At 39.4% G+C, this 25,365-nt stretch overlaps 1 protein-coding gene and 1 gene segment (V, D, J or C); one reads left to right on the top strand and one right to left on the bottom strand.

Annotated features, from left to right (window-relative positions):
* Positions 1 to 614: 614 nt before the first annotated feature.
* On the top strand, positions 615 to 1,623 carry LOC130550751 (Ig kappa chain V region 3374-like). The segment is given in 3 exon segments: positions 615 to 624; positions 686 to 739; positions 859 to 1,623. Coding segments are annotated over 3 exon segments (420 nt in total).
* Positions 1,624 to 1,799: 176 nt separating this feature from the next.
* LOC130550754 (tripartite motif-containing protein 16) lies at positions 1,800 to 16,652 on the bottom strand. The gene is made up of 4 exons (XM_057328253.1): positions 16,559 to 16,652; positions 3,696 to 3,758; positions 3,479 to 3,618; positions 1,800 to 3,328 (listed from the first exon to the last, which is right to left on the bottom strand). Exons 1-4 carry the CDS (start codon positions 16,602 to 16,604, stop codon positions 2,912 to 2,914), a joined length of 666 nt encoding a protein of 221 aa, XP_057184236.1. The 5' UTR covers positions 16,605 to 16,652; the 3' UTR covers positions 1,800 to 2,911.
* Between the last annotated feature and the right edge of the window lie 8,713 nt (positions 16,653 to 25,365).

The following is a 25,365-nucleotide window of genomic DNA, read 5'->3' as shown; positions in this document are numbered from 1 at the left end:
AGATTAAAGTGTCAAATAGTGAAACTCAGATTTGCATCATCAGGATGAGAGATTCTGTTCCTCTCACAACACAGCAGATGTTCACACACACTCATGAGTTTCATGTCTCTGTCAAACCACGAACATAAAATAAAACACATTTTCCATCATTTATCTGCAGGTTCATGGTTTATTGTGTCATTAAATTTAATTAAAATCCTGAAGTGACACAACACATTTCTCAAAACTAAAAGAGAAAAGGAATCAACATTTTTTTTAAATGTCGACTAAAACCCTGTAGTTTGACCCAACACATTTTCAATTTCTAAAGACACAAAAGGAATCAACAAAATAAAACATGAAAAAACAACAAAAGAAAACCAGTAGGTCAGTATTATAGTTGTTTTGTAAAATATTAGAAAGGGAAAATAAAAACAAGCTGTTCAGTGTGTCTATATGTTATCCTCAAAACACATAAAACAAGATCTATGATGATAAATGAAATAACCAAATAATACAATATAAACTATTAATGCAAAGGTCATCAGTCATATTGATAACATATTGAAGTGATTGATGATTGAGATGTGGTGTGATGTGTCTCTAGAGGAAGTGATTTTGAATGAAGAGAGGAAATGTTGACAGGTTTGTGCTGTTAAAGTGTGGACGGCTCTGTGATGTGAACTTCTGTTCTACACACAAGCAGAAATCACCATGAGCTCACACATCTTCATCTGGACACTGATCATCTTTATTCAAGGTACATCGTTTTCATTCTACTCACTAAACTCCATCATATCACTTCATGTGATGATTGTCATTCAGTCATAAGTTGAATGTAGATGTTGTAAGTGTGATGGATGTTTGTATCAGTTACAGATTGTCAAGCTGAGATCACAGTGATTCAGACTCCATCAGTGAAACCTGTTACAGTAGGAGAGACGGTCACTTTGAACTGTAAAACCAGCAGAGATGTGGATTGTTGTTACACAAGAACCAGCAGTGACAGATCTGGTTCAGCTCTTAGTTGGTATCATCAGACACCTGGAGAAGCTCCTAAACTCCTGATATATTATACATATAACCTTCAGTCTGGAACTCCATCTAGATTCAGTGGCAGTGGATCAAACACAGATTTCACTCTGAGCATCAGTGGAGTCAAGACTGAAGATGCAGGACATTATTACTGTCAGAGTTTTCACAGCATCAGTGGTAGCTATGTGTTCACACAGTGATAAAGAGTCGTACAAAAACCTCCATCAGTCAGACTGACACTGACACACCTGACTGATTCTACAGCTGTACTCACACTAGTGAGTGATGTGAGGCCAAGTATGATGTTCCATACTCGGAATTTGTGCTCTGCATTTAACCCATCCAAGTGCACACACACAGCAGTGAGTAACACACACCCAGAGCAGTGAGCGGCCATTGCTGTGGCGTGCGAGGAGCGCCGATCATTCACTGCCCCCACCTACAATCCCTGCTGGTACCCAGCAATGTTTGGGTTACAAGTCCGAGTCTCTAACCATTAGGCCATGACTGCCCAGTAAATGTTTTTGATTTAGGTGAACATTACAAACACACCCTTTCAGATTTTCACAGGTTTTCCTATTAAACTTGGGTGTGCACACTGCGAATCACTGAACTTCAGGCCGTCTGCAGAGATGGACAGTAACTAAATACATTTACTTGAGTAGTGTACTTAAGCACACATTTTGGAGTATTTTCTTTTTAATATCTTTTTCTGGAAACTTGTGACTTTAACTCCACTAAATGTCTAAGTTCTTGACTATGTTGGAGTAAAAGAAGAAAGCGTATTTTATTTTTTACTTGTTTAATGTCAAGAATGTGTAGGGTTTACAAATGTGCAATCTTGAAATCTAAATAGCCAATCATTCTGAATAGTTGAAAAACAACCTGAAAAGCACATTTTATAATAACATATTGATCAAAAACATTTTTTACAAGTATCACAGATTTTACAAACTTCCCCAACGTACTGCAATGTACTTCAGTGTGATCTGACAACAGAGAAATGATCTAAAGGCAGTTTACTGATGGCTTTTCTACACTAAAAACAATCAATGATCCAAGGATTTTTCAACAGATTGCATATATTGTCCAGAAGTAAAGAATATAGTAGTCAGAGCTGACCCTCTAAATATTTACCCATGATCCCATTAAAATCATTACGTTACAAGAAACATGACGTAAAAGATTCGCCAGGTTCATTAAAGCTTGTAGTGTAGCATGGACATCATAATAATGTGTTACAAGACATCCCGGTCTCCCTGTAGCAATACGCCCTTTTCACAATGACGTCACTTAACTTCCACCTTTTTGCAAAGCAGTGTATCATAACATCCGTCTTGCAACAAACAAGAAGAACAAGAAGAGGAAGAACTTCCGTTTTGCCGTCGCGCTGGAATTTAACAACAGTGAGGAAAAAAAACTGACAGAACACGTATTCAAGTACTTATCGTAGCACCTTCGCTAACACAAAAAGAAAACAAAACACTTACCTTCATAATCAAACAGGTACTGTTCAAAGAAGAATTTGTATCCTTTCTCTAGCTTTGATCTTGTCGTTAGCGAAAATTTGTCTGCAAGACGTTGTACATCATCTAGATGTATTTGTGGCAGATGTGCAAGCCACTTGGTAAACTCCATTCTGAGGTGCTAGCGGAAGTAACTTCTTCTTCTTCTTGAGTTTTACTGGCGGTTGGCAAATCATCTTATAGGTGCATTACCGCCACCTTATGAACTGGAGTGCTAGCGGAAGTAATGATACACTGCTTTTTTTTGTAATGATACACTGCTTCGCGGCAGAACGGAAGATGCGTGACGTCATGTGAAAAGGGCGTATATTGACATTTATTATTTAAAACTGAATTAATCATTTTTACACTGACCCTGTATATTTTTCATCTCATTCTTCTTTCTTCAGGATTAGACACGACGAGTTACTTCCCATCCAGAAACCCGGCACAATTCCCTCTTTTATGGGATTCTTGAATCTGTGAATAAGTTTCACATCCTTTTTCTTGGAACTTTCTTCCGTTTCCACGGTGTAGAAGGAGATCAGACCGGCCGGCTGGTCCACATACACCCCTATGGTGCTGCAGTGTGGCATGTCTGAAACCCTTATGCTGATTCCATCATGCCAGGCGTCATAACAGGACCCGTCCCATCCCAGAGCCCACGATTCCTCGTTCTCCCCCAAGCCACATTGACCGTCGCTTATCTTTCTGCCAGCACCCTCGTACGCCACACCAATGAACACCCAACCTGAGCACGACACCTCCCAATAACAGCGAGATGCCCAGATAGACTCTTTACACATCAACTGAACAAACACACACACACACACACACACACACACACACCCACACGCACACACACACACACACACACACAGTCATACAATAAACATAACGGAAAAGAGACAAATATGAAAATCTGTTGCATTGTGTGTGCGCAAGTGTGTTTGTTTCACCTGTGGGTAGTGTTCAAATCTCTCCGGCCTGTTGAGGCAAGGACACACCTCAGTTGTCATACGGGACACCTTAGACCCGCCTTCTGACAGCCACAGAACGTTATTGGCAGTTCGCTCATCCAATGTAAGAATGATCCAGTCTAATGAAATGAACATGTCAGTTTTGTAAAAGTAAACCTTGAATTTGTGTGTATTTCATTCTTGAAGTGTGTCTCACATTTGAGAAGCTCTGCTCGAGATGTCGGCTCAGGGATGTTCGGCTCGTAAACTGGAAGCTTGTCTGAAGAGAAAGAATATAAAGTGTCTTTAGATCTTAAAACAAAATAATATTATATATATACTGTATATATATATATTAGGGGTGTGACGAGATCTCGCGAGATCCGATCCCAGCAAACATTGGTCCAACGGCAACGTCCGAAAATAGGACAGCATAAATCGGTAAAAATATGTGACACAGAACATTTCCTGAAATGCAATCAGATACATGTCTACATGTCAACAGTTCTCTGGGGTTGCATAATTGTTACTTTGACTTTTAGCTGTGATTCTATAAATACCCTGTTGTGAATCGGTTGTGAGAGGACGTCCTCTAGTGACGTCCTTTACAAGTGCATCATGACCCTCTGTAAAATTCTTATGAAATATGCAAAAGCAATTGTGCTTACACCTTGGATAATACTACAATGATTCATTTGAGTTCCCCACTTTGCGTTGCTGAACAGTAGTGGACTGTACCATATGACAATTGCAATTGTGTATAGCGATTGCAAGTTCACATTACGTAATTTTAAATACATTCACAGGCAAACCTCTTCAAAAACGGATCATCCGTCTCTTACATATGTGCAATGTTAGCATAAAACATGATGTGTTTATCTCTGAAGGCTACGAGGGTTCTGTCAGTGCAGGATGAAGGATTGACAGTGTGATATGATCGCCACCCTCTGTTAACATGAGCACTATGCAAAAAGCATATATAGAAAACAACCAAAGCTATTTACTAAAAGGTGCTCCTGTTAAGAAAACAAAGCATCATTTTTGTGCAATTACTGCCTGTCAGTTGAGTTTGTGACAAAACATTTTGCAGTGCTTAAATATTCATTCAAATAGAAGTTTAATTTGAAGGTTGATTTTATAATGCCTACATTTTTTGTGTTTTTAAGGTGAATAAGAGACTATTTTCCCCTATCCCTTACAAAAAATCCTGAAGGAAAAATCCTGCAGGACCTGCAGATTTCTGGGGGATCCCACGGGATTTTCGTGATCATTTTCCTGTGGGACTCATGCAGGAATCACAAAGGACTCCAGAATGAACCCTACAGGAAACACACAGGAATCCTACTGTACAGGAAAGCGTTCAGTGTTCAGTTCCTACAGGACTTCTGCAGGAATCCTAATGAACTATTATGTATACTCATCCTGTTGGACTGCCGAAGGGATATTCAGGGCCTTCTAACAAAACACTTTCAAAAAGCAATGTCGTGTCTCAAATAAATACCAACAAAAAAAAGAAAAACGACTTCAGAAAATGTTAATTATTTATTAGTCAAAAGAGCATGGAAAGATGAGACAAGTGGGAAGAAAATGAACCCTCTGAACAGAACGTGGCCCATCATTCTGCAGAAACCAATAACTCTGGACTCTGGAAAAAGAGAGACAAAACTTAGCTATTAAAACATGTATAAATAATACATGCTATGTTGTAATGAATTTGCCCCGTACCTCTTATGTCCACTCAGTATACAGTACATATGCTCAAATATAAGGTACGGTAAATGATCATCTTACAGATTCGTTGATATGTGAAACAAAATGTGTATAACACTTACATTTACATTTATGCATTTGGCAGATGCTCTTATCCAAAGCGACTTACATTGCATTGTACTATACATTTGTTTCTAACTATGTGCAATCCCCTGGGATCGAACCCACGACCTTGGCATTGCTAGAGCCATGCTCTAACCACTGAGCCTTTTTTTCCCGTAAAGCAGCGCGAAGAAACCTTTGGGGAGTTGCTGGAAATTTCTTCTGAACAGTGTCTGAAAGAGAAATGTAAATACACTTTAGTGTCAGATACTTGTTATGAGAGAATTTTGGGAATACTTCACCCAAAAATGAAAAATGCTGTCATCATTTGCTCAACCTGCAGTTGTTACAAACCTTCATGCCTTTCTTTGTCGTGCTAAACACAAATCACAAAAGTTTGTACTAACGCGTTTTGGGTCACCATTGACTCCCATAGTAGTCTTTTGTCCTAGTATGGGAGTCAATGGTGACCCAAAACGGCTTAGTTACAAATTTCTTCATTTGTAACAACTGGAGGGTGAGAAAGTGATGACAAAATGGTTCATATTTGGGTGAACTATTCCTTTAAAGATCTTCAACTCTGTTATACCTATAATAAGTTCCACTTGTGTGGGTCCAAAGAAGGCTTGGCTTGTGATTCTTTGTTGGCATTTCAAATTTTTCCAGAAAGGCTACGGGTAGCCAACATGCTCCTTCCAAAAACAGCCACGGCTAAATCCTTATTCATGGCTGACCATGATGTGCCCCCTCGACCACCACACACTTGGAATGTATCCTTCGCAATGTTTCCTTTTCTGTCGATTTCAAACTGTGCAATACACATTAAATCATAAATTGAATTGGTAATATTTTAAAACGTATGTTTTCTTATTGCACACAAGACTTATTTAAATGGTGTGAAAATAAAATCTAAAAATAGTATTCTCACATGGTCCAGTTCAGAAGAACTATGTGAAGAGTTGTCTGGTTGAAGGGTAGCGCTGCAAGCTGAATTTGATAGGGAGGATGGCACAGCATGCTTGTTTACACTGCTGTCTGGCAGCAACTCCACAATTCTGTTAATAATCTCTAAATGAAGAAAACAATGTTTAAATAAATTCATACATTCATAGCAAAAAATCTATAACTATGTATATAAATAACCTACCATTTTGCAGTTTAAAGTTCAGGGCCTTTAGTTGCTGATTCTCTGCTCTCAAGGCTTTGATTTCTTTTCTCGGGTCATTTCTCATGGTATTGTGTCATTTTCTTTGTTTTGTTTCATCTATTTTTTAAGCAACAGTGTGTCATTTTATGTTTTTTCAACCTAAATTAAGAGACAAAATTAAAGTCACCAAAGAGCTTAAACAATGTTAATATGATTTATCAGGAAGTTATTCAGTCAGGACCTTTCAAGTCAAGAAAAATCCAAGTGAAATTTTAGAGACAAGTAATCTTTTATTGGTAGATTGTTAAATTGACATTTTGGTGGTATGGCTCTGTTCTAAATTCCCCGTCCTTCTGATGAGCTCCATGAAAAGCGAGAGAGGGAAGCAGCAGCATCTGGGGTGACTCTCCCGGTTTAGCTGGGAGAGCAGCTCAAACCCCCCCAAACAAAACCATGCCAGGCAAACCTCTCTGACTCTTCCTGCCAAATTGAAGAGCCAGCAGCGGAACTAAAAACGCGGTTCAGAAGTACTGACTGTATCTGAAACTTGAATTACTGCGCTTCTCATTTTATTGCCTTCCCAAGACAAATCGCTTGATCTTTAACTGTAATCATATGGACAAAAGCATCTGCCAAATAAATAGATGTGAAAGTAAGTTACTGCGAGAGCTGACTGATTTGGTGAAAGAAGGATGAGAAGTGTAGTAATATTAAGCAAAAATTGAATAATTTAAATTAAGTAAACGGCCCGATATAGCTAAAGCTGTAAAAAAATTATTTCAAGCCACAATTCAAAGAGCTGCACTCATATGGCTTGTTTGGCTGAAAGAGGGGCAGACCAGGCTGGTTGACAAGATTTTATCAGGTACAGATAGCAGCTCATTAGGCCATGCGCTAGCAAACCAAAACCAACAGAAGGCGCAGCATCTGTGTACAATTTAAGGGCTTTTATAAAAGAAAGAGATGCCGTTCCAATTACCAATGAGAAAAGACCAGAAGCTGAGATCTGATCTGCAGCCTGCATCTAAGGTAACTACGTCCTTAAGATTCTTGACTGACATTGAGAGGTCGAGAAGCCTAGCTATAAAGGACCTGCCCCGGGGAATAATTTGCATTGCAAAGTTTAGGTGTCCTTACCACGAAAGCAAATCTCATTTAGAAAAAGCTGACATCCGAGCATTTCTCATGACTTCTCCAATGCGATTTAATTTTTCGATGGGCAATGAGGCTTGCATAAGATTGGAATCTAATTTGATGCCGAGAAACTCGATGACTTTAAGGGGACCTATCGTTTTTTAGACAGAGGGAGGAACGCCTAATTCGTTGAATGTATATTTTAGTGCCGAGATGCAGCGATCTGGCTTTGCGTGTGGATAATCTATTAATAGAAAATCGTCTAAAAGGTGAAGCACGAATGGCAATTTGCAGTTGTTGAGAAGAATCCAACACAACGCTTCTGACAGTGAATTAAATATTTTTGGACTGCTGCGACAGCCATAGGTAAGCCTAACCGACAAAACAACAACTTTTTTCTCCATTTAACACCAAACAAATGCCACTGTGATGGATGTAAAGGCATAACTTTAAAGGAGTCTGAGATATCTGCCTTTGCTAGCCAAGCACCTCTACCGGCTTGCTTGATGAATTTAATTGCATCGTCAACGGAGGCATAAAAGAGGAACAGGAGCTGAAGGAATACGACTGTTAATACTTTGAGCATTGTCATTATGAGGGGCAGAGAGATCAATAATTAATCGCTTTTTTCCAGAATATTTACGGGTAGCGAATCCTATGGTGTTAATTCTATGGGTTGTAAAGGGGGATGTATCAAACGGCCCAATCATAAAACCGTTCTTAACCTCCTTCTCTAACAATAAATCTACTACTTCAGGTTCTTTTGAAGCAGAAAGCTAGTTTTACAGACAAAAGAGGACTTAGGTAACAAAGACAATCCTGCAAGAAAACCATGGACAAGACCAGTTAATAAATAATTGACAAAACAGCGATTGGGATGATTTCTCAATGCTCTTCCCAGCTTGGGGACGTTGACTGGAGTTGAAGGTTTCATTTCTTTTTCTCCTTTCTCAGAAAGCTTGGGCACACAGATTTTAGATGACCATCCCCGCAGTAACTACAAGCATGAATATATTTACAACTAACGAATTTGCAAACATTTTCATTAAAATTATAACATAATGGAGTGGCAAATGACATCACCTTAGAATCACCAGGCTGGAAACTTGGGCCAGGCTTAGATTGGAGAAACATCGTTTTTGGGCACAAATTGGAAGTGTGAGTGTGAGAGCCACAAAACGGGCAGGAAAGTGCTTGGTGACCAGTGAAATGTCTGCTGATAAGTGTCAAATTAACTACGGACCAGTCTAGTCTTTGATCCATTTTGAGACCATTGTTCTAGGGTGTCTTTTATACGTTCAAGCATTTTAGTTGATGGAAAATTAAGTTTTACTTACCCGATTCACCAATAGACAGCGCAGTTGAAATGTTTTACTCCGGAATTTACATCGTTTGGCGCGTCTCCTTGAGTACGTGCGCAAGTAACTAAGTAACCAAGTAACAAAGTAACCCAGCAACAGACCCTTAAAGCAACAAAGTTTACAAAAAAGATTTACTTGGAAGACTTGTACATAATTTATTCATTTTAATTCTTAAAAGTATGAGAATGTAGCAGGAATTTCACTACAATGTAGTCTTGCATCATCTAGGACTACTAGGAAAATGAAAGGAGCTATAGGTCCCCACCCCTAGAACAATTCATTCCTATACTTAACCTCTTAAGTATGTTTTTTTTCTGTCTTGATTGTGTCTTTCTATTTTAGTTATGACTGGTGAGAAGAATGCCCCCTTGGAGTGCGATTGAATAATTGATCCTTTTCCCAATTACCAGCCAACAAGAACAAGACAAGACAGGAGGAATGCCCCTACAGATGAAAGTTTTACACTTAATTTTCTTAAAGGTGTAGAAAAGAATGAACAAAATGAAGAAACAATCGTAAGATAAGATAAACTCTTTGTTTCACCTTTCTTTGGGTTTCACCAAGAAACGTACAGTATATTATGAAAAATAAAGTTTTGTTCAGATTCAAACTTTTGTTAAGTTTCTTTTCTCCCCACACCAAATAAAGAGAAGATGGGAAAGCAACAATTCTAACAGATGTACAGCTAGTATTTAGTACGTACACTCAAAAGTTTCTGACAAATAGTTCACTCCACATCAGGTACTTTTTCATGTCAGTTCACATGCTTGAGTAAGGTTTACAATCCCAGTGAAAACTTTACTTTACAGTAGAACTGGGCTGGTGTTGAGGAGTCCAGTATGGCAGGGTAACTAAATCAAGCAATTGGCTCCTGTTCAAAACAAAAGAAAGTCTCTTCTTTCCCGTTAAACACCAAAAAATGTTCAAAGGAGAAATATCACGGAGGGAAATATTTCTACAAAGTTTCCGGTCGATTCTTTAACCCTGCGAGGCGAATTTACTCGCTTGCTCGAACTCGATTATCAGTTCATTAGTCCATGCAAATGTCCATCAAGAAAAACAAAATCAAAACCTTTGCATAAACTAGCCTACTGCAAATCTGCCCAAAAAACGAACTATGAAAAGAAAAAGAAAAAAATGTTATCAGAAGAAAGTGTCAATGAGTTTGCAAAGCCGTACGTGTCCACATGGCGGCACTATGGTACCAAAAACGACGAGCAGCAAAATCACTGGAGCCAGGCTGCTTTACGAAACAAAAATAAATGACGCCCCAGGGTTTATCCTGCATAGAGAAAGGCGATGTTTCGTTATCAGCACACTGAGGCGCTAAAAAGAGTTGCAGAACAAGAGCCAGACTGTGTTTCACGGCTGTTTGTTTTGCATCCAAGTACGTTTAATTTCTTGAAATTTATTAAATTAACATGACGTACATCATTGTAATGTCTTTAGCTGTGCAGTTGGATCGTTGAATCAGCGTATACTGTACACAGCGAGTTCGCCAGTATGAACGCACATTGCGTTTAAGAACGACTCCCACACGAATGACTCATTTGAACCGATTGATTTAAAGTTTTTAAACTATTGAACTTTTCAGTTCCTAGCGAATATAAGAGATCATTGAATCATTTAAAGTGAACCACAGAGAATGAAAGATGTGAGTGAGCTTTGCTCATTTAGAAATACTGGTTAATTCAGTTGGCTATTGTGGGCTAAAAAGTTCATTGAAAATGATAGAAAAGCTTTATTTGATAAAAAACATTTCTGTTTGGTTGAATAAAAGTAATGTTTTATATAACTTAAGAATTGTCATTTTTATCTAATTTTATTAGAACTTTTAATATGTCAAACTCAAAGTCACTTTGGTTAAGCCACTTGAAGGTGCGGTAGGCGTGTGTGTACAAGATCAGGACGGCGCCACCTCCACCTCATTTTGAGCCAGGAAAAACCCTGCTGTGTATATCTTCAAAAACACCCGCTGTGGTTAAACATCGGTAAAATCTCACAGTACGCCGGCTCCCTTCGGTAGAAGATGAAGACTTGAGGCAACACACCATCTCAGCCACGTTAGCACGATGAGCAATACGACATGCAGTTCAGCTTCTCGATCAATCTCCGTCAACACTCACAATAGCACAAGCTCGGTCCAGCTTCTAGTCAGCTCCCCTCGACGCTTGCATAATCCTATTAATTTATCAATAAATTAAGAAAACTAGTACTGAAAAAACGCAATACTGTACTTTTCAAGATGGCTGCTACTGTAATGGGCAGAGTCTTAGTGTAAGGCATGGAATGTGATGAGCGTGATGAGTGCATGACGTGTGCCGAGTAGAATTTTTGTACATCAATGGGTTCAAAAGTTACAGCAGTTTGAAAAGTGCATTTTTGAACTGCTGGTGGCGCTATAGGGTGAGTGCTAGAGACCCCATAATTGGTCACATGACTACTGAGGACCACCACTACGAGTGTGCCAAGTTTCATCATTTTCCTATGTTCGGTTCATAGGGCTGCCATATACAACATTGGTTAAGAAGAAGAAGAATACCAACAGAAGCAGTAGTGGCCATGGCCCCTTCGGGGCTTGGCCCCTAATAATACCAACAGAAGCAGTAGTGGCCATGGCCCCTTCGGGGCTTGGCCCCTAACAATACCAACAGAAGCAGTAGTGGCCATGGCCCCTTCGGGGCTTGGCCCCTAATAATACCAACAGAAGCAGTAGTGGCCATGGTCCCTTCGGGGCTTGGCCCCTAATAATACCAACAGAAGCAGTAGTGGCCATGGTCCCTTCGGGGCTTGGCCCCTAAAGATCACGAGAATCCAACTTTCCTCGCGTTGATGTTCCATCTCTCTCTCTTTCGCCACCCCTGCACACTAAAAACCCTTTTCAAAATAAAAGTCCTTACATGCCTCCACAAGAAGATCACGCCATAAACTTATAATCATCAATCCTACAGTACGTCAGTATTATATTATACGATATCTACAGGAATCCTACAAGTCCATAATAATTCCTGCAGGAGTGTTACATTACTGCAGAACATAACACAGTCATACAGGAACAACCCTATAGGACTCCTGCAGGAATAAACCCTGACCTGCAGTGTTGGGGGTAACGCGTTACATGTTACGTAATAAGATTAATTTTTAAAGTAATGAGTAATGTAACGCAGTTACTTTATAAATTTACATTTACATATCAATAGTCGAGTTACTTGATTACATTGATTTATATGAACATTTTTTAAACAGTGAAATTCTGAATTAAAAGTGTAGACATGATCGCTCATGCTTGTGCAGAAACAGTCGCTAGTCAGACATAAGCAGTGTTGACATGTCTGCAGTGCTGCAGTGTTCCGGCTTCGATTTTGTTACGCAAATCTGGCAACCCTTGACACAGCGATGGGAGGCAAGAGCTCAGATGCAGTGTGGCCGCACTCGCCACCATTGACAAAATGTCTGCAAATGCCAGTCATGTTGAATAGATAACTTTCAGATCGTGAAATTAGCACGAGTCGCAACAGCAATCAATTGTTCTGCAAATGCCGATCATGTTTGAAAGATAACTTTCAGGTCATGAAATTAGCACAAGTCATGACACGCAACAGTAATCAATAGTCTCATGCCTCGTGAATGTAAACATAAGCTGTATTCGACTGTTTGTGGCGCTGCACACACAGACAGATCTGCAAATTTAAATGGGCATGGTCACTGTTAGAAGAAGGGTTGGGGAGCACTGGAGAAAGAGAGGAAACAACTGTCATCTGTTAGTCTCCTCACCAAATACCAGCATATATACAACATAATATGTTAAATGTCATTTTCCCCGCAAAATAATATTATATAATATTAGTAATATATTATATTAATAATAATTTCGTATAACACTATCGAGTTGTTTTGGCTCAACGAAGTGCTCAGCAATGCAAAGAGGATCTGTCATATCCCTTATATATTACTTTTTTAATCTAAAAAAAACACCCATATTTGCTGGCCAAAAATCCTCTTTTTTCCCACACAGTGTTATACGACTGGAAACTCTGCTGTCCCAAAAGTTCACCGGCACCAACTTGTGCAACTAGCCGCACTGTCAAAACACAATAAATATGGAGAGTGACACCGAAGTTAGCAGTGTCAACAGTAGGCAGAGCTCTGATGAGGTGGAGGACTAATGGTCAGGAAATATTTTAAATGTGTTTTTTAAAGAAAATAGACTATATAGGATTGTTAAATGCATTACAGTGTTAAACACTAAAGAACAGCAAAGTCTGGAAAAGCATGACCATCAGTTAGGTGAGAAAAAGTAACGCAAAAGTACTTTCAGTTACTTTCCACAAAAAGTACCCAAGTACCGTATTTAGTTACTTTTTTATAGAGTAACTCAATATTGTAACGAGTTACTTTTAAAAGTAACGTTCCCAGCACAGGATTTTCATTCAGTCCTACAGGATTTCTGCAGGATCCCTTCACATTGAACCAAAATATTTGTTATCTTGTCCTGCTTCCGCACGCATCATTCACAGTGTGTCCTGTTTTCGTCCGCAACATTCACGATTTGATCTGAAGCCGCAAAAGCTTGTAGGTAAAGCCTTGCGTTACATAGATTTCAGTGCGCTGTGCTTCTACATGCATATCTTTAAATAGTATATGCTATTTTTGTACTAGTTCCCCATTTATAAAACCTGAAAGAAACAGAATAAATAAAAATGTTTCTCATATTGGCTGCTGTGTCACTGAGGTGCTGCGTTTGTAAGTCCGCTATGATAAAAAGTCTGCTGCATAGGCTAATAAATAAATTGACGTTGTTCTAAATTGACGTTCTGACACTGGCCTTCAGAACGATAATGGCAAATTCACCCATCTACCTTAACTCAGTGCTCCAGGTCTACATCCCCTTTCGTTATCTTCGGTCTGAAAATGAGCGACGCCTGGTTGTTCCATCACAGCGAGGTACCAAATCGCTTGCAAAAGCCATTACTTATTCGGTTCCCCTTTGGTGGAATGAACTACCAGCCTCCATCCGAACTGCAGCATCCTTCACAAGTTTAAAAAAACAGCTCAAAACTTACCTGTTCCGCATTTATTTGACTAACCAATAACTCTGTATGTTTGTCTGTCAAAAAAAAGAAACTTTTTGTTCATTCTTTCCTTTGCTTACTCCAGCTTTAATCCTCCTAGTAGCATGGCCTTGTAAACTGTTTAGCGTGTTGACAAAATGTTTACATGCTCTCCTACTGGTAAGTCGCTTTGGATAAAAGCGTCTGCCAAATGAATAAATTTAAATGTAAAGTCATAGGCTGTCACAAACAAACTCAACACATTTTTCTGTTGTTTCATCTATTAGTGCAGATGACCCTTTCAGTTGACTTGTTGTAAATGTCAGAGAAGTTTGGTCTGTACACACGCTTCAGATCTGAAGTAACGTTAGGCTGATGTAGAGATCCACCTGCTGCTCTTTTACTGCATAGCGCCGCTACCACCGACCTCGCGCTTTAAAATTGTTTTATTTTAGTTTAGTTGTTGCTCTTGTGCAAAAGATGAACAACAGTATTTGCGTTTAGATACTATATTTTTAGAGGCTACTTTGCGGGAGTTCCGCCATTCTCCCGCAGCCCGCACGCACACACGAGTGTCTTACTGCCCGCACCCATCAAATCCCGTTGCAAAACATTCATTCCCTGAATGAATGATTATTAATGACGTCATCGACTAGTCAACATCGACTTTTATCACAACAAATCTGAGGTCCTTCAACCCCGTGACCCTGGATCACAAAACAAGTCATAAGTCGCATATTTGTGGCAAAAGCCAACAAAACATTGTTTGGGTTAAAATTATTGATTTTCCTTTTGTGCCAGAAATCATAAGGATATTAATTAAAGATCATGTTCCATGAAGATATATTGTAAATTTCCTACCGTAAATATATCAAAACTTTATTTTTGTGATTAATATGCTATGCTAAGGACGTCATTTGGACAACTTTAAAGGCGATTTTCTCAATATTGAGATTTTTTGCACCCTCAGATCCCAGAGTTTTAAATAGTTTTATCTCAAATGTTGTCCTACCCTAACAAACCAAACATCAATGGAAAGCTTATTTATTCAGCTTTCAGATTATGTAAAACTCTCAATTTTGAAAAATTGACACATGAGACTCGGAATTGATGGATGTTAAATCCACTTAGTGGGACAATTTCCAATTTTACTTTTCCTTCTAAAAGTTTTATAAGTTGTAGTCTGTGCAGTAAGAGTTGTAAATGTAATAATAAAACAGCTGTAATAACTCTGGGGACGTTTATACATCTGATCTTTTCGAATTAATATGTCTATGTTATGATAAAAAGTCAATTACCATTCTGAGTCTTCTGTCTGGCATGTTTGGATCACACTTCAGACCCGTTTGGTATACAGTATGTTCTGCATGTGTTGAAATGTGTGATTGTAACCCACTGACCCAGTAGCCCAGTTAACCCACAATCCTCAGAATGATAATGTGACTTCTTCCCAGCACTTTAATGATTAAAGGCGGGGTGTCCGATTCCTCTTTGCCATTGTTGATGTTCAAATCACCAAAACAAACACACCCTACCCCCATCTTTCGCTTTCGTCAGCGCTCGGTTAATGTCCGTCCTGTGCACTGTGCACCTTACTGCTGATTGGCTACAATGTTGTTTTGGTACTCGGCCCAACTCAGTTGTCTAAAGCGCAATTCAGAAATCGGTTACCCCGCCTTTAACATCTGGCCAAAGAATAGCACCTGGACTTTTTGTACTTCACTTGTCAGCTGAGCTATTGGATAAATAAAAAAGACACTAACAGTTTTGGTGAGCATATCATTTCTATTATTGATATTACTACTGATATTATTAGTTTTAATGTACAATAAAACACTACAGCCTTTTACTACGAACAACTAAAATTGCCATTGCTTCTATTGTTTGCTTCAAGTGTGGCTTTGAATAGAATGCAGTATATTTGAATGTTATTAATATACTTTATAGAAATAGAAACTTTGAAGCATTTCTGTTTATTGAAATCAAATACATTATTGGCCTAAAAATTATTGGAAAAACGTAAACTGTACGAAAAATTGAAATGTTGCCAAAGAAATAAACTGAAATAGGTTTAAGCCACTAAAATGAAAATAATAAACAAAAACTAAACTAAAACGAAATGAAAAAATCTTATATGGCAACATAAGAAAATTAACATAATAATTATAAAATAACAAAACCATATGATAATTATAAAATAACAAAAACATAACAAAATTGCAAAAATTTTAACTAAAATAATTTAAATAAAAGCTCATTTAAAATATGAATAGAAACAAAGCTATAATACCTCTGCTGCTAAATGATTAAATGTAAAATGTCTGATCTTAATATTTCTGACCAATCCAAACCTTAATAGAAAGCATTATTTCATTCATTTTAATCAGATGATGGCTACTGAAGCTATTGAAAATGTTATATTTTAAGGACACATACTGAATTAAGTCACTGTAAGTGTTATAATATTTTAAATACATGCACACTAGTGAAATTCACGTTATACATCCAAAAACCCACAACATGAAAACAAAAACAAAAAGCACACCGAGATGAATTGATAATAGTAAATCTTTACCTGGTTTCTTGGCTTTAAGCGTCATAATCCTTGTGCTTAAAGGCATTTCAATGGTTCTGTTTGGCGCTTGAGTTTGTCTTTATGTAGAGTGTGTATAGATGTGATGGAGCGCTAGATGCTGTGCGTTTATATAGATGACATGTAGTGTTGACAGATGGGCACGTGGCTATCCGAAACCATACCAATGTCAAACTTTAGCCAAATAAAGACAGGGACACACAACTAGAGCAGGGTTAGGTATCACAAACTGTGACAAATGACTTGACCCCGCACACACGCACGCACACGCACGCACACACACACACACACACACACGCACACACACACACACACACACACACACACACACGCACACACGCACACACGCACACACACACACACTTGACCTAGCTATCAAAATGAGGACAATAAACAGCTTTTAAATTAAGCCATTAATATGCAAATGACTACAGACTGACTCCCAACTAAGTTATTTAGTTTATGAATCTACCTTTGATTTGACTTTGTCAGATTTATTTTTCATCTTCAGTCATGTGACGTACGTATGGAGGACTAAACCTGCGAAAATGTGTTCGTGCTCTGACACTGAACAGAAAAATGTGTGTGTATGATGTTGAGTATACTGTTGCCTAGCAGTGGACACAACTGTGTCCACTGACTCGATTCTGCAGAAACATCCACTCGAGCACATTTACTGTGTAGGACACATGATCCTAGATTATCAGGTTTAAAATACATGCAAGAAAGCACAACTCAGAATATATGAGCCTGTCCTCACGCGAAACCTGAAATAGATCAATGAGCACCCTCACGTTACTGCCGGGACGATATGCATGTCATTTGGAATATACGTATTATACTTTGCTTTGACAGGAAGGTGTATTGAGCAATGTCATGTCTCTCTGGCCAAATTGTTTAGATGCTTGTGAAGAGACGGCCGGGCTTTCCTCAATCATATAGGACTGATGGAAGCAGTTTTGTCATGGTTTAAAGGAGCCATGAATTAAAACCACAATTTTAACCCGAGATTTTGTTGTATAAGAGGGAATCGTATTCAAGTGAACATCCTGTAAGTGTAAGAACTGAAAATGCCCTTGTTACTGAAATTACAACTGTTATTGACACCAGGCTCAGCGAACGCCAGGTCCAGGAATGCACCTATCTATGTCATAGATAAGTTGAACACCGCCTCCACAGAAAAATATCAACGACTACTTATCTAGCCCGGCCCACTGGTTCGCGAATGACTTTAGCCACACATAGTACACACTCCCGCATTTGTGATGATCGACAAACTGGTAACCATAGCGACATATTTTTCGGTTAAAGATTCGTGTTGTCCGTCAGTTTAAACTAAACTGCTGATAACTGCGCTATGTTGTGTTTATGCTCGGAAGGCTGCATCACACAGCGCTCTTTTGCTGTGTTGCCATGTTTGTTATTAATAAGCGATTTTATGCTTGTTGTTTGGTCTTAGATCCAAAAGCCTCGGCACTTAGGTCTTAATAAATGGTCTGTTGCAGATTTTAAGAATTTTTGGTCTTATAAAATATATAAACAATTTGCATTTTAAGGTTTGTTTTTGTCTTGTCTTTATTTGCTTATTTTTCTGTGAAGATCTGGCAACCCTGTCACTTTAGCGAAGGGCTCTCGAGTGCAGCTAGCCCCGCGTCATATGTGCAAAATGAGGACTTCTTTCAGTGTTATTTTTATTTACAGCGACCAAGCAACAAACATGCAACATTGTGCAGCGCCTGGTTGTGGAAGAACACAGTCGCTTCCTGCGAATTCTGATATTAGGAATGCGTGGTTGAAGTTTATTTTTAAGTACGTTCCTGCTCACGTGGGCGAAACATTGAGCATTTGTTCACGTCATTTCACCATGGATTCCTTTGTGAACAAGGCACTGGATTTGTGGAGAGACTAAAATTAAAAAGCAGTGCTGTGCAGTCAATATTGGATCCGACAGGAATGGCGCAGCAATCTTATGTGAGTAAAACATATTTGTACTTTGTCACTATTGCTTTGTTAGAGATTGCTTGATATGTCCTGATAATGTGTAACCTAACATTACGTGTCTAACCAAATTCACAGAAGCCTCCAACTAAGTTTACTACGCAAACTGCTATCCAATCATATGTAACTGGAAAAAAAAACTTAGAAACACACACTTTTCCAAGGCTACAATTCCTCCCCAACGACTGTAGTCATAGGCAACCTATACGAGTTGGAATGCTGGCCCGCGGTACTCCTACTAGAGCGCCGTAGTCATAAGGGTTGAGCTTCTAACACAAGGGGGACCTCCAAGGCGCCATCCTCAGCTGACCTAAAAGGTGGCATGTCACAATCACCTTGCAATACTACACATGAAGGAGAATCGCTATCTGAATCCGTAGAAGAGATACTACTCGAACTAACTTCTTCCTCAGACGCAGTGTCGCCATTACTTACACCAACGTCAATAAATGCCTTACGCATTTCCATCCAGTGGACCTGCTTCACTGGCCCTGCCTGTGACACAGGAGCAACAGCGTACACCACACCCTGCTCCCCTGGCTCACGCACCACTTCATACAGACACGAATCATATACATCCTGAATTTTACTTTGTCCACGATGATGGCTCCTAAGGTAAACCAACTCACCTTCCCTAAAACCCTGATCATTGATTCTACCCTCATAGCGCATATTATGGCTAGCAACCTTTTCCTTCAATCTTTCCTGTACTTCACCGTACACTGCCTGAAGCCTACCTTGATGTTCCACAATCCAATGTTCTGGGGTCGCTACAGTTCCTTCCCACTGATTTAACAAAAAATCAACCGGTAACTTAGGTTCACATCCAAACATTAAGAAATATGGACTCATGCCAGTGGAATAATGCACTGTGGTATTGTAAGCATAGACCAGCTGTGGCAGATGTTGAGGCCACCCCCTCTTTCTCTCTGGTGGCAGAGTCTGCACCAGGTCATGGAGAGTGCGATTAAAGCATTCGCACTGCCCATTACCCTGCGGATGGTAAGGAGTAGTGTGACTCTTCTGTACCCCATATACCTTACATAACTGGCTAATAAGGTTACTCTCAAAATTTCACCCTTGGTCTGAATGCAGACGACAAGGGACCCCAAATAGGTGAAATCAGTGTCGAACCAACACCTCTGCCACAGTACTCGCTCGCTGATCCCGAGTAGGGATAGCTTGGGTAAACTTGAAAAAAAACATCTGTAAGTACCAAGACACTCTCCCTACCATCGCTCACAGGCTCCAACACTGTAAAATCCATGGCCAAGATTTCATGAGGCCGGGATGCCTGTAGCTTTCCCATAAATGACCTAACCTTTGGTTGAACTGCTTTAGAGAGGACTAAATTGACTAAATACCTACCTTTGAAGTTTTTGAGGCAACATCAACTGATAGATTTTTTGATGACCATCCAGTGTACACACTAAACGATAAAGGCATCCCTCCCTCTCACGCAAACGGTCCCACTGCCTAGCCATCTCTTTCATCGCTCTATCCCTTCCAACCAATTCCGAGGAGCGTAAACCACTACCTGTGGCCCAGGCATTTATAATAGGACCAATGACTGGGTCCGCCTTCTGAACAAATGTTCCTGTACAGAAGAGGATAACACAATTATATCATCTAAATACAACAGCAACGAGGAGAACCGCTTATCCCCAAACAGCCGTTCCATGAGTCTCTGGAATGTACCTGGTGCATTACACAGTCCAAGGGGCATACGGTTAAACTCAAACAACCCAAACGGGGTACAAAAAGCGGTCTTTGCTTTATCTACCTCAGCAACCTCAACCTGGTTGTACCCACTAGTTAAATCTAGGGTAGAAAACCATCTTGCCCCCGTAAGAGCATCCAGAGACTCCTCAATTCTTGGCAGTGGATAAGCGTCCTTGCGAGGCTTTGCATTCAATTGATGATAATCTGCACACATCCTAACCGTTCCATCCTTCTTCTGTACTAGGACAATCGGAGACGAGTAAGGACTACTACTTTCCCTTATTACCTTACTGTCCAAAAGCTGTTGGATATTAGAGCGTACACACTCATACTGGGCAGGGGGAATTCGTCTATATGGTTGTCGGACTGGTTTATCATCCACTAATGGAATCTCATGTCTAATTAAGGCAGTACAGCCTATATCCCCCTTGGTAGTAGAAAAAACGACCTGATATTTATTCAAAATCCCCCTTGCCTGCTCTGCTTCGTGCTCAGTCAGCCCTTCAAAAGAGGGCAGGTCAATGTGGCAGCTGGGCAACTGCTCCAACACCTGAACGGAAATTTGGGCACAATAAACATCTTCCGGGCAACCATGGTCAGTGTGCCCACTGCCACACGAACTGGGGTTTTACCCTGCACTCTCACCTAAAAGAAGAGGAAGAATTTGACATAGCTTCAATTTTCTGACAGCAGCGAAGTGCAAAATCAATACCACACCAAACCACGCGAAAGAGAATAGTCCACGTGCGGTAAGCATCAATGTAATATGGAGGGTGTTATAATGGCCGGCCAATGAGAGGCTGGGAAGGGACATACACATAAAATCAAAAATAAGAAAAGAAAAAGAAACCACCTCGCTAACCAGTCCGATACACCACAACCATAGTCGACCGCTAGATTGGAAACCGGCCAGCGAAGGAAAACAAACCAAAACAAACAGGAGGAACAGCAAACAACTACACCTAGTACAAAAAACACAAAAATACACTTTATAATTCAAATAACAATACAAATGTTTCCTTTAATCTTATTACACTTTAAAACCCTCCATACCCTATATAAAAACACAATTGCAATTACCTGCAGCACTGCCATCAACACTGGACCGATTTCCATGATCAAACCACCCAACATTACTGATGGTCTATAAGTCCATGACGCACGTGTCTGCATTAAAAACATAATACCTTCATTGCGTAAAGCAATGCTTTGTGAACGCTGGAAAAACCCCCATGCTATTCATGCACATACCTGCTCACTCAAACGGCGTACTCACATACGAACAAGGAAGTACTAACAAACAGCACGATGTTCACATCTGCATTAAACAGGATACGTGATTTCAAACAAGGCTTTGTGACCATAAAAACAACATTCTCTTAGCCTACCTGCTCCGGGCCATAGCCGTGCACAAACGACAGACAGAACACGCCTGAAAGCTTCCACACGCCTGCTATCAAACAAAAGGACCAGACCTCATATTTTGGCGTCCTCTCAAATTCCTGCTCATAAACCCTCCAACCATGTACTCAGCCATGCCCTCCAAGAAAAAGGAGCCAGCTCGCCGGCTACACATAGCAGTGGGCGTTTACCTCCAAGTCTTCAATGCGGCACGCCCATTTAAACAGAGCGTTTGACGAGACGGCCTCAAAACCCGGGTAGAAAATAGCCTATTACTTATTGATTTTGATGTTTTCGAATGTAAAAACCATGCAAACATCATAAGTAGACCTCATACAACAGTATAAAACAATAAACAAGCCCAGGTCAGGACACCTTTAATAGCTCTCTCCTATATTATTATATGGGCTGTTTGGAAGTGTATGATCACTTCCACTAGTAGAAATGAAAATTCTGGCTTCATTTACTCAACATCTTGTCTCAAACTTGTAATACTTTCTTTCTTCTGTAGAACACAAAAGAAGATATTTTGAAGAATGTTGATAACCAAACAACACTGAAACCCATTGACTTCCATTGTATAATCACAAAAGACATTCCCCAAAATATCGTTGTGTTTCACAGAAGAAAGAATCATAAACAGGTTTTAATTGGCATCTTTAGATTGGCCAATTCATTAACATCTTTAGAAAGCTTCACATATACAGTGTACAGTGCTGTGAAAAAGTATTTGCCCCTTCCTGATTTTTTGTTTTTTTGCACATTTGTCATGCTTAAATGATCCAGATCATCAAACAAATTTTAGTATTACACAAAGAAAACCAGAGTAAATACAAAATGCAGTTTTTAAATGATGGTTTTATTAATTAAGGGAAAAAACAATCCAAATATTTCTGACCCTATGTGAAAAAGTAATTGTCCCCTAAACCTAATAACTAGTTGTGCCACCCTTGGCGGAAACAACTGCAATCAAGCGTTTGTGATAGTTCGCAATGAGTCTTTCACATCGCTGTGGAGGAATTGTGGCTCACTCTTCTTTGCAGAATTGTTTTAATTCAGCCACATTGGAGGGTCTTCGAGCATGAACAGCCTTTTTAAGGTCATGCCACAGCATTTCAATTGGATTTAAGTCCAGACATTGACTAGGCCACCGCAAAACCTTTATTTATTTATTTTTTTGTCATTCAGAGGTGGACTTGCTGGTGTGTTTTGGATCATTTGTCATGGTTCTGTCCCACCTTGTCTTGCTTTTCTTGACCTAGTGGCAGAACCATGATAGAACCTCTTGTTTTATGTGGAGAGAGTCAGTTTTGGCATTCCATATACTCCCTCTCTCCGGTGTGGCGTCTCTGTTCCCGCCCTTTCGTCTCCTCGTTATTGTTTGTTAATTAGTTCATGTCCTGCACCTGTCCCCTCTTGATTTATCCCCTTTATTATGCCCTTGTGTCTTCTGTCTCGTGCTGGTTCATTGTCGTTTGTCTGGTGAGTGCCTGTTCTGTGTTAGTCTAGTCTAGTCTAGTCTAGTGTAGTCATTTGTAGTTCATGTCATGTCATGTCATGTCATGTCATGTCATGTCATGTCATGTCATGTCATGTCATGTTATGTTTATCTTAGTCTTGTTAAGTGTATTTAGTCTTAGTCCTGTCCTGTTGGAGATTCCCCTGTTTTGTTTTGTTACCCCCACGTGGGTCTTTGTTTTGTATTTATATTTTATTAAATGTCTTGTTAACCCCTTATCCGCTGTCTGGGTCCTCTGTACTGTGTCCTTGTTCCCTCACCATTCATGACATCATTGTCCTGCTGCATAACCCAAGTGCGTTTAAGCTTGAGGTCACAAACCGATGGCCGGACATTCTCTTTTTGGATTTTCTGGTAGAGTGCAGAATTCATGGGTCCATCAATTATGGCCAGTCGTCCAGGTCCTGAAGCTGCAAAGCAGCCCCAGACCATCACACTACCTTCACCATGTTTGACTGTTGGTATGATGTTCTTTTTATGAAATGCTGTGTTAGTTTTACGCCAGATGTAACGGGACACACACCTTCCAAAAAGTTCAACCTTTGTCTCATCAGTCCACAGAATATTTGGCCAAAAGTTTTGGGGATCATCAAGATGTTTTTTAGCAAATGTGAGACAAGCCTTTGTGTTCTTTTTGGTCAGCAGTGGTTTTCGGCTTGGAACTCTCCCATGGATGCCATTTTTGCACAGACTCTTTCTTATTGTAGACTCATGAACACTGACCTTAACTGAAGCAAGAGAGACCTGCAGTTCTTTAGATGTTGTTCTGAGATCTTTTATGACCTCCTGGACGAGTCGTCGTTGTGCTCTTGGAGTAATCTTGGTAGGCCGGCCACTCCTGGGATGGTTTACCACTGTTCCATCCTTTCTCCATTTGTGGATAATGGCTCTCACTGTGGTTCGCTGGAGTCTCAAAGCCTTAGAAATGGTTTTTAACCCTTTCTAGACTGATACATTTCAATTACTTTGTTTCTCATCTGTTTTTGAATTTCTTTAGATTGAGGCATGATGTGTTGCTATTTGAGATCTTTTAGACTACTTCAGTTTGTCAGACAGGTTCTACTTAAGTCATTTCTTGAGTCAACAGGTCTGGCAGTAATTAGGCTTGAGTGTGGCTAGTGAAATTTAACTCAGTTATTCAATTCATCACAGCTAATTCATGATTTACCAAGGGGGCCAATTACTTTTTTACATAGGGTCAGAAATGTTTGGATTGTTTTTTCCCTTAATAAATAAAACCATCATTTAAAAATGGCATTTTGTATTTACTTATTTTGTATTTGTATTAAACTTATTTTGTATGGTTTTCTTTGAGTAACATTAAAATTTGTTTGATGATCTGCATCATTTACGCATGACAAATATGCAAAAAACAAAAAAATCCGGAAGGGGGCAAATACTTTTTCACAGTACTGTATATTCTTTATTCAATTTTGTATATTTTTGATTTAATCTATAGTTTTTATAAACATTGTCATTTTTTTATACACACCCTCATGTTGTTTCAAACCCATCTCTCTTACTTCCGTCAGTGGATGACAAACATAAGAACATTAAAGACTCGGGCACCATTTACATTCATTGCATGGACAATAAAACATATTTAGTGAAAGTGAATGTTAACTTGAGATTGTCTGTCTCTAAACTTCTGTCGTCTGTTAATAAAAAATAAAATCATACAGATTGTAAAAGCATGAGTAAATAATCTGTTTTTGCATGAACTGTCCATTTAGAATAAATGTAGTTCAGGTATAACTTTTTTAACTAAATGCATACAAATGTGAGTGTGTGTGTTTATAATGGGTGTTTATGTGTCAGTGTGTGTGCATGCGTGTGTTATCTGTCATTGAGCTGTCTTCACTGAAACAAGCAAGCATCCAACAACACATAAATCCTTTAGCTATGTGTCTGCTGCTGTGTGTGCAAAGTCAAAATGCCAAAGTGATAAAGTGTCTCAAAACCAAAATGACCTTCTCTAACCTACATAAGCATGTTTGTGTGTTTGTAATACTGACAGAAGTGAAGATAGTAGGGCAAAGATAATTTTATAATGATCTCTTTAATCCTGAAATTAACCCAAGACATACGCTTTAAGATTTTATATCCAGTGTTCACTTTCTTTCGTCTATTGAAGACAAATGCAAATAAT

Source organism: Triplophysa rosa, unplaced genomic scaffold (genome assembly GCF_024868665.1).
Source record: "Triplophysa rosa unplaced genomic scaffold, Trosa_1v2 scaffold41_ERROPOS895780, whole genome shotgun sequence".
NCBI lineage: Eukaryota > Metazoa > Chordata > Actinopteri > Cypriniformes > Nemacheilidae > Triplophysa > Triplophysa rosa.
The sequence above is the reverse complement of the archived record's forward strand: the minus strand, read 5'-3'. Positions and strand labels throughout refer to the sequence as shown.

Excerpts from the sequence above, each read along its gene's own strand:
- LOC130550754 (XM_057328253.1), bottom strand. The coding sequence starts at position 16,604 with ATGCCTTTAAGCACAAGGATTATGACGCTTAAAGCCAAGAAACCAG. Across the intron at positions 3,759-16,558 it reads GCTTAAAGCCAAGAAACCAG|ACAAGCTTCCAGTTTACGAG; the intron begins GTAAAGATTTAC and ends CTTTCTCTTCAG. Across the intron at positions 3,329-3,478 it reads GATTTGAACACTACCCACAG|TTGATGTGTAAAGAGTCTAT; the intron begins GTGAAACAAACA and ends GTGTTTGTTCAG.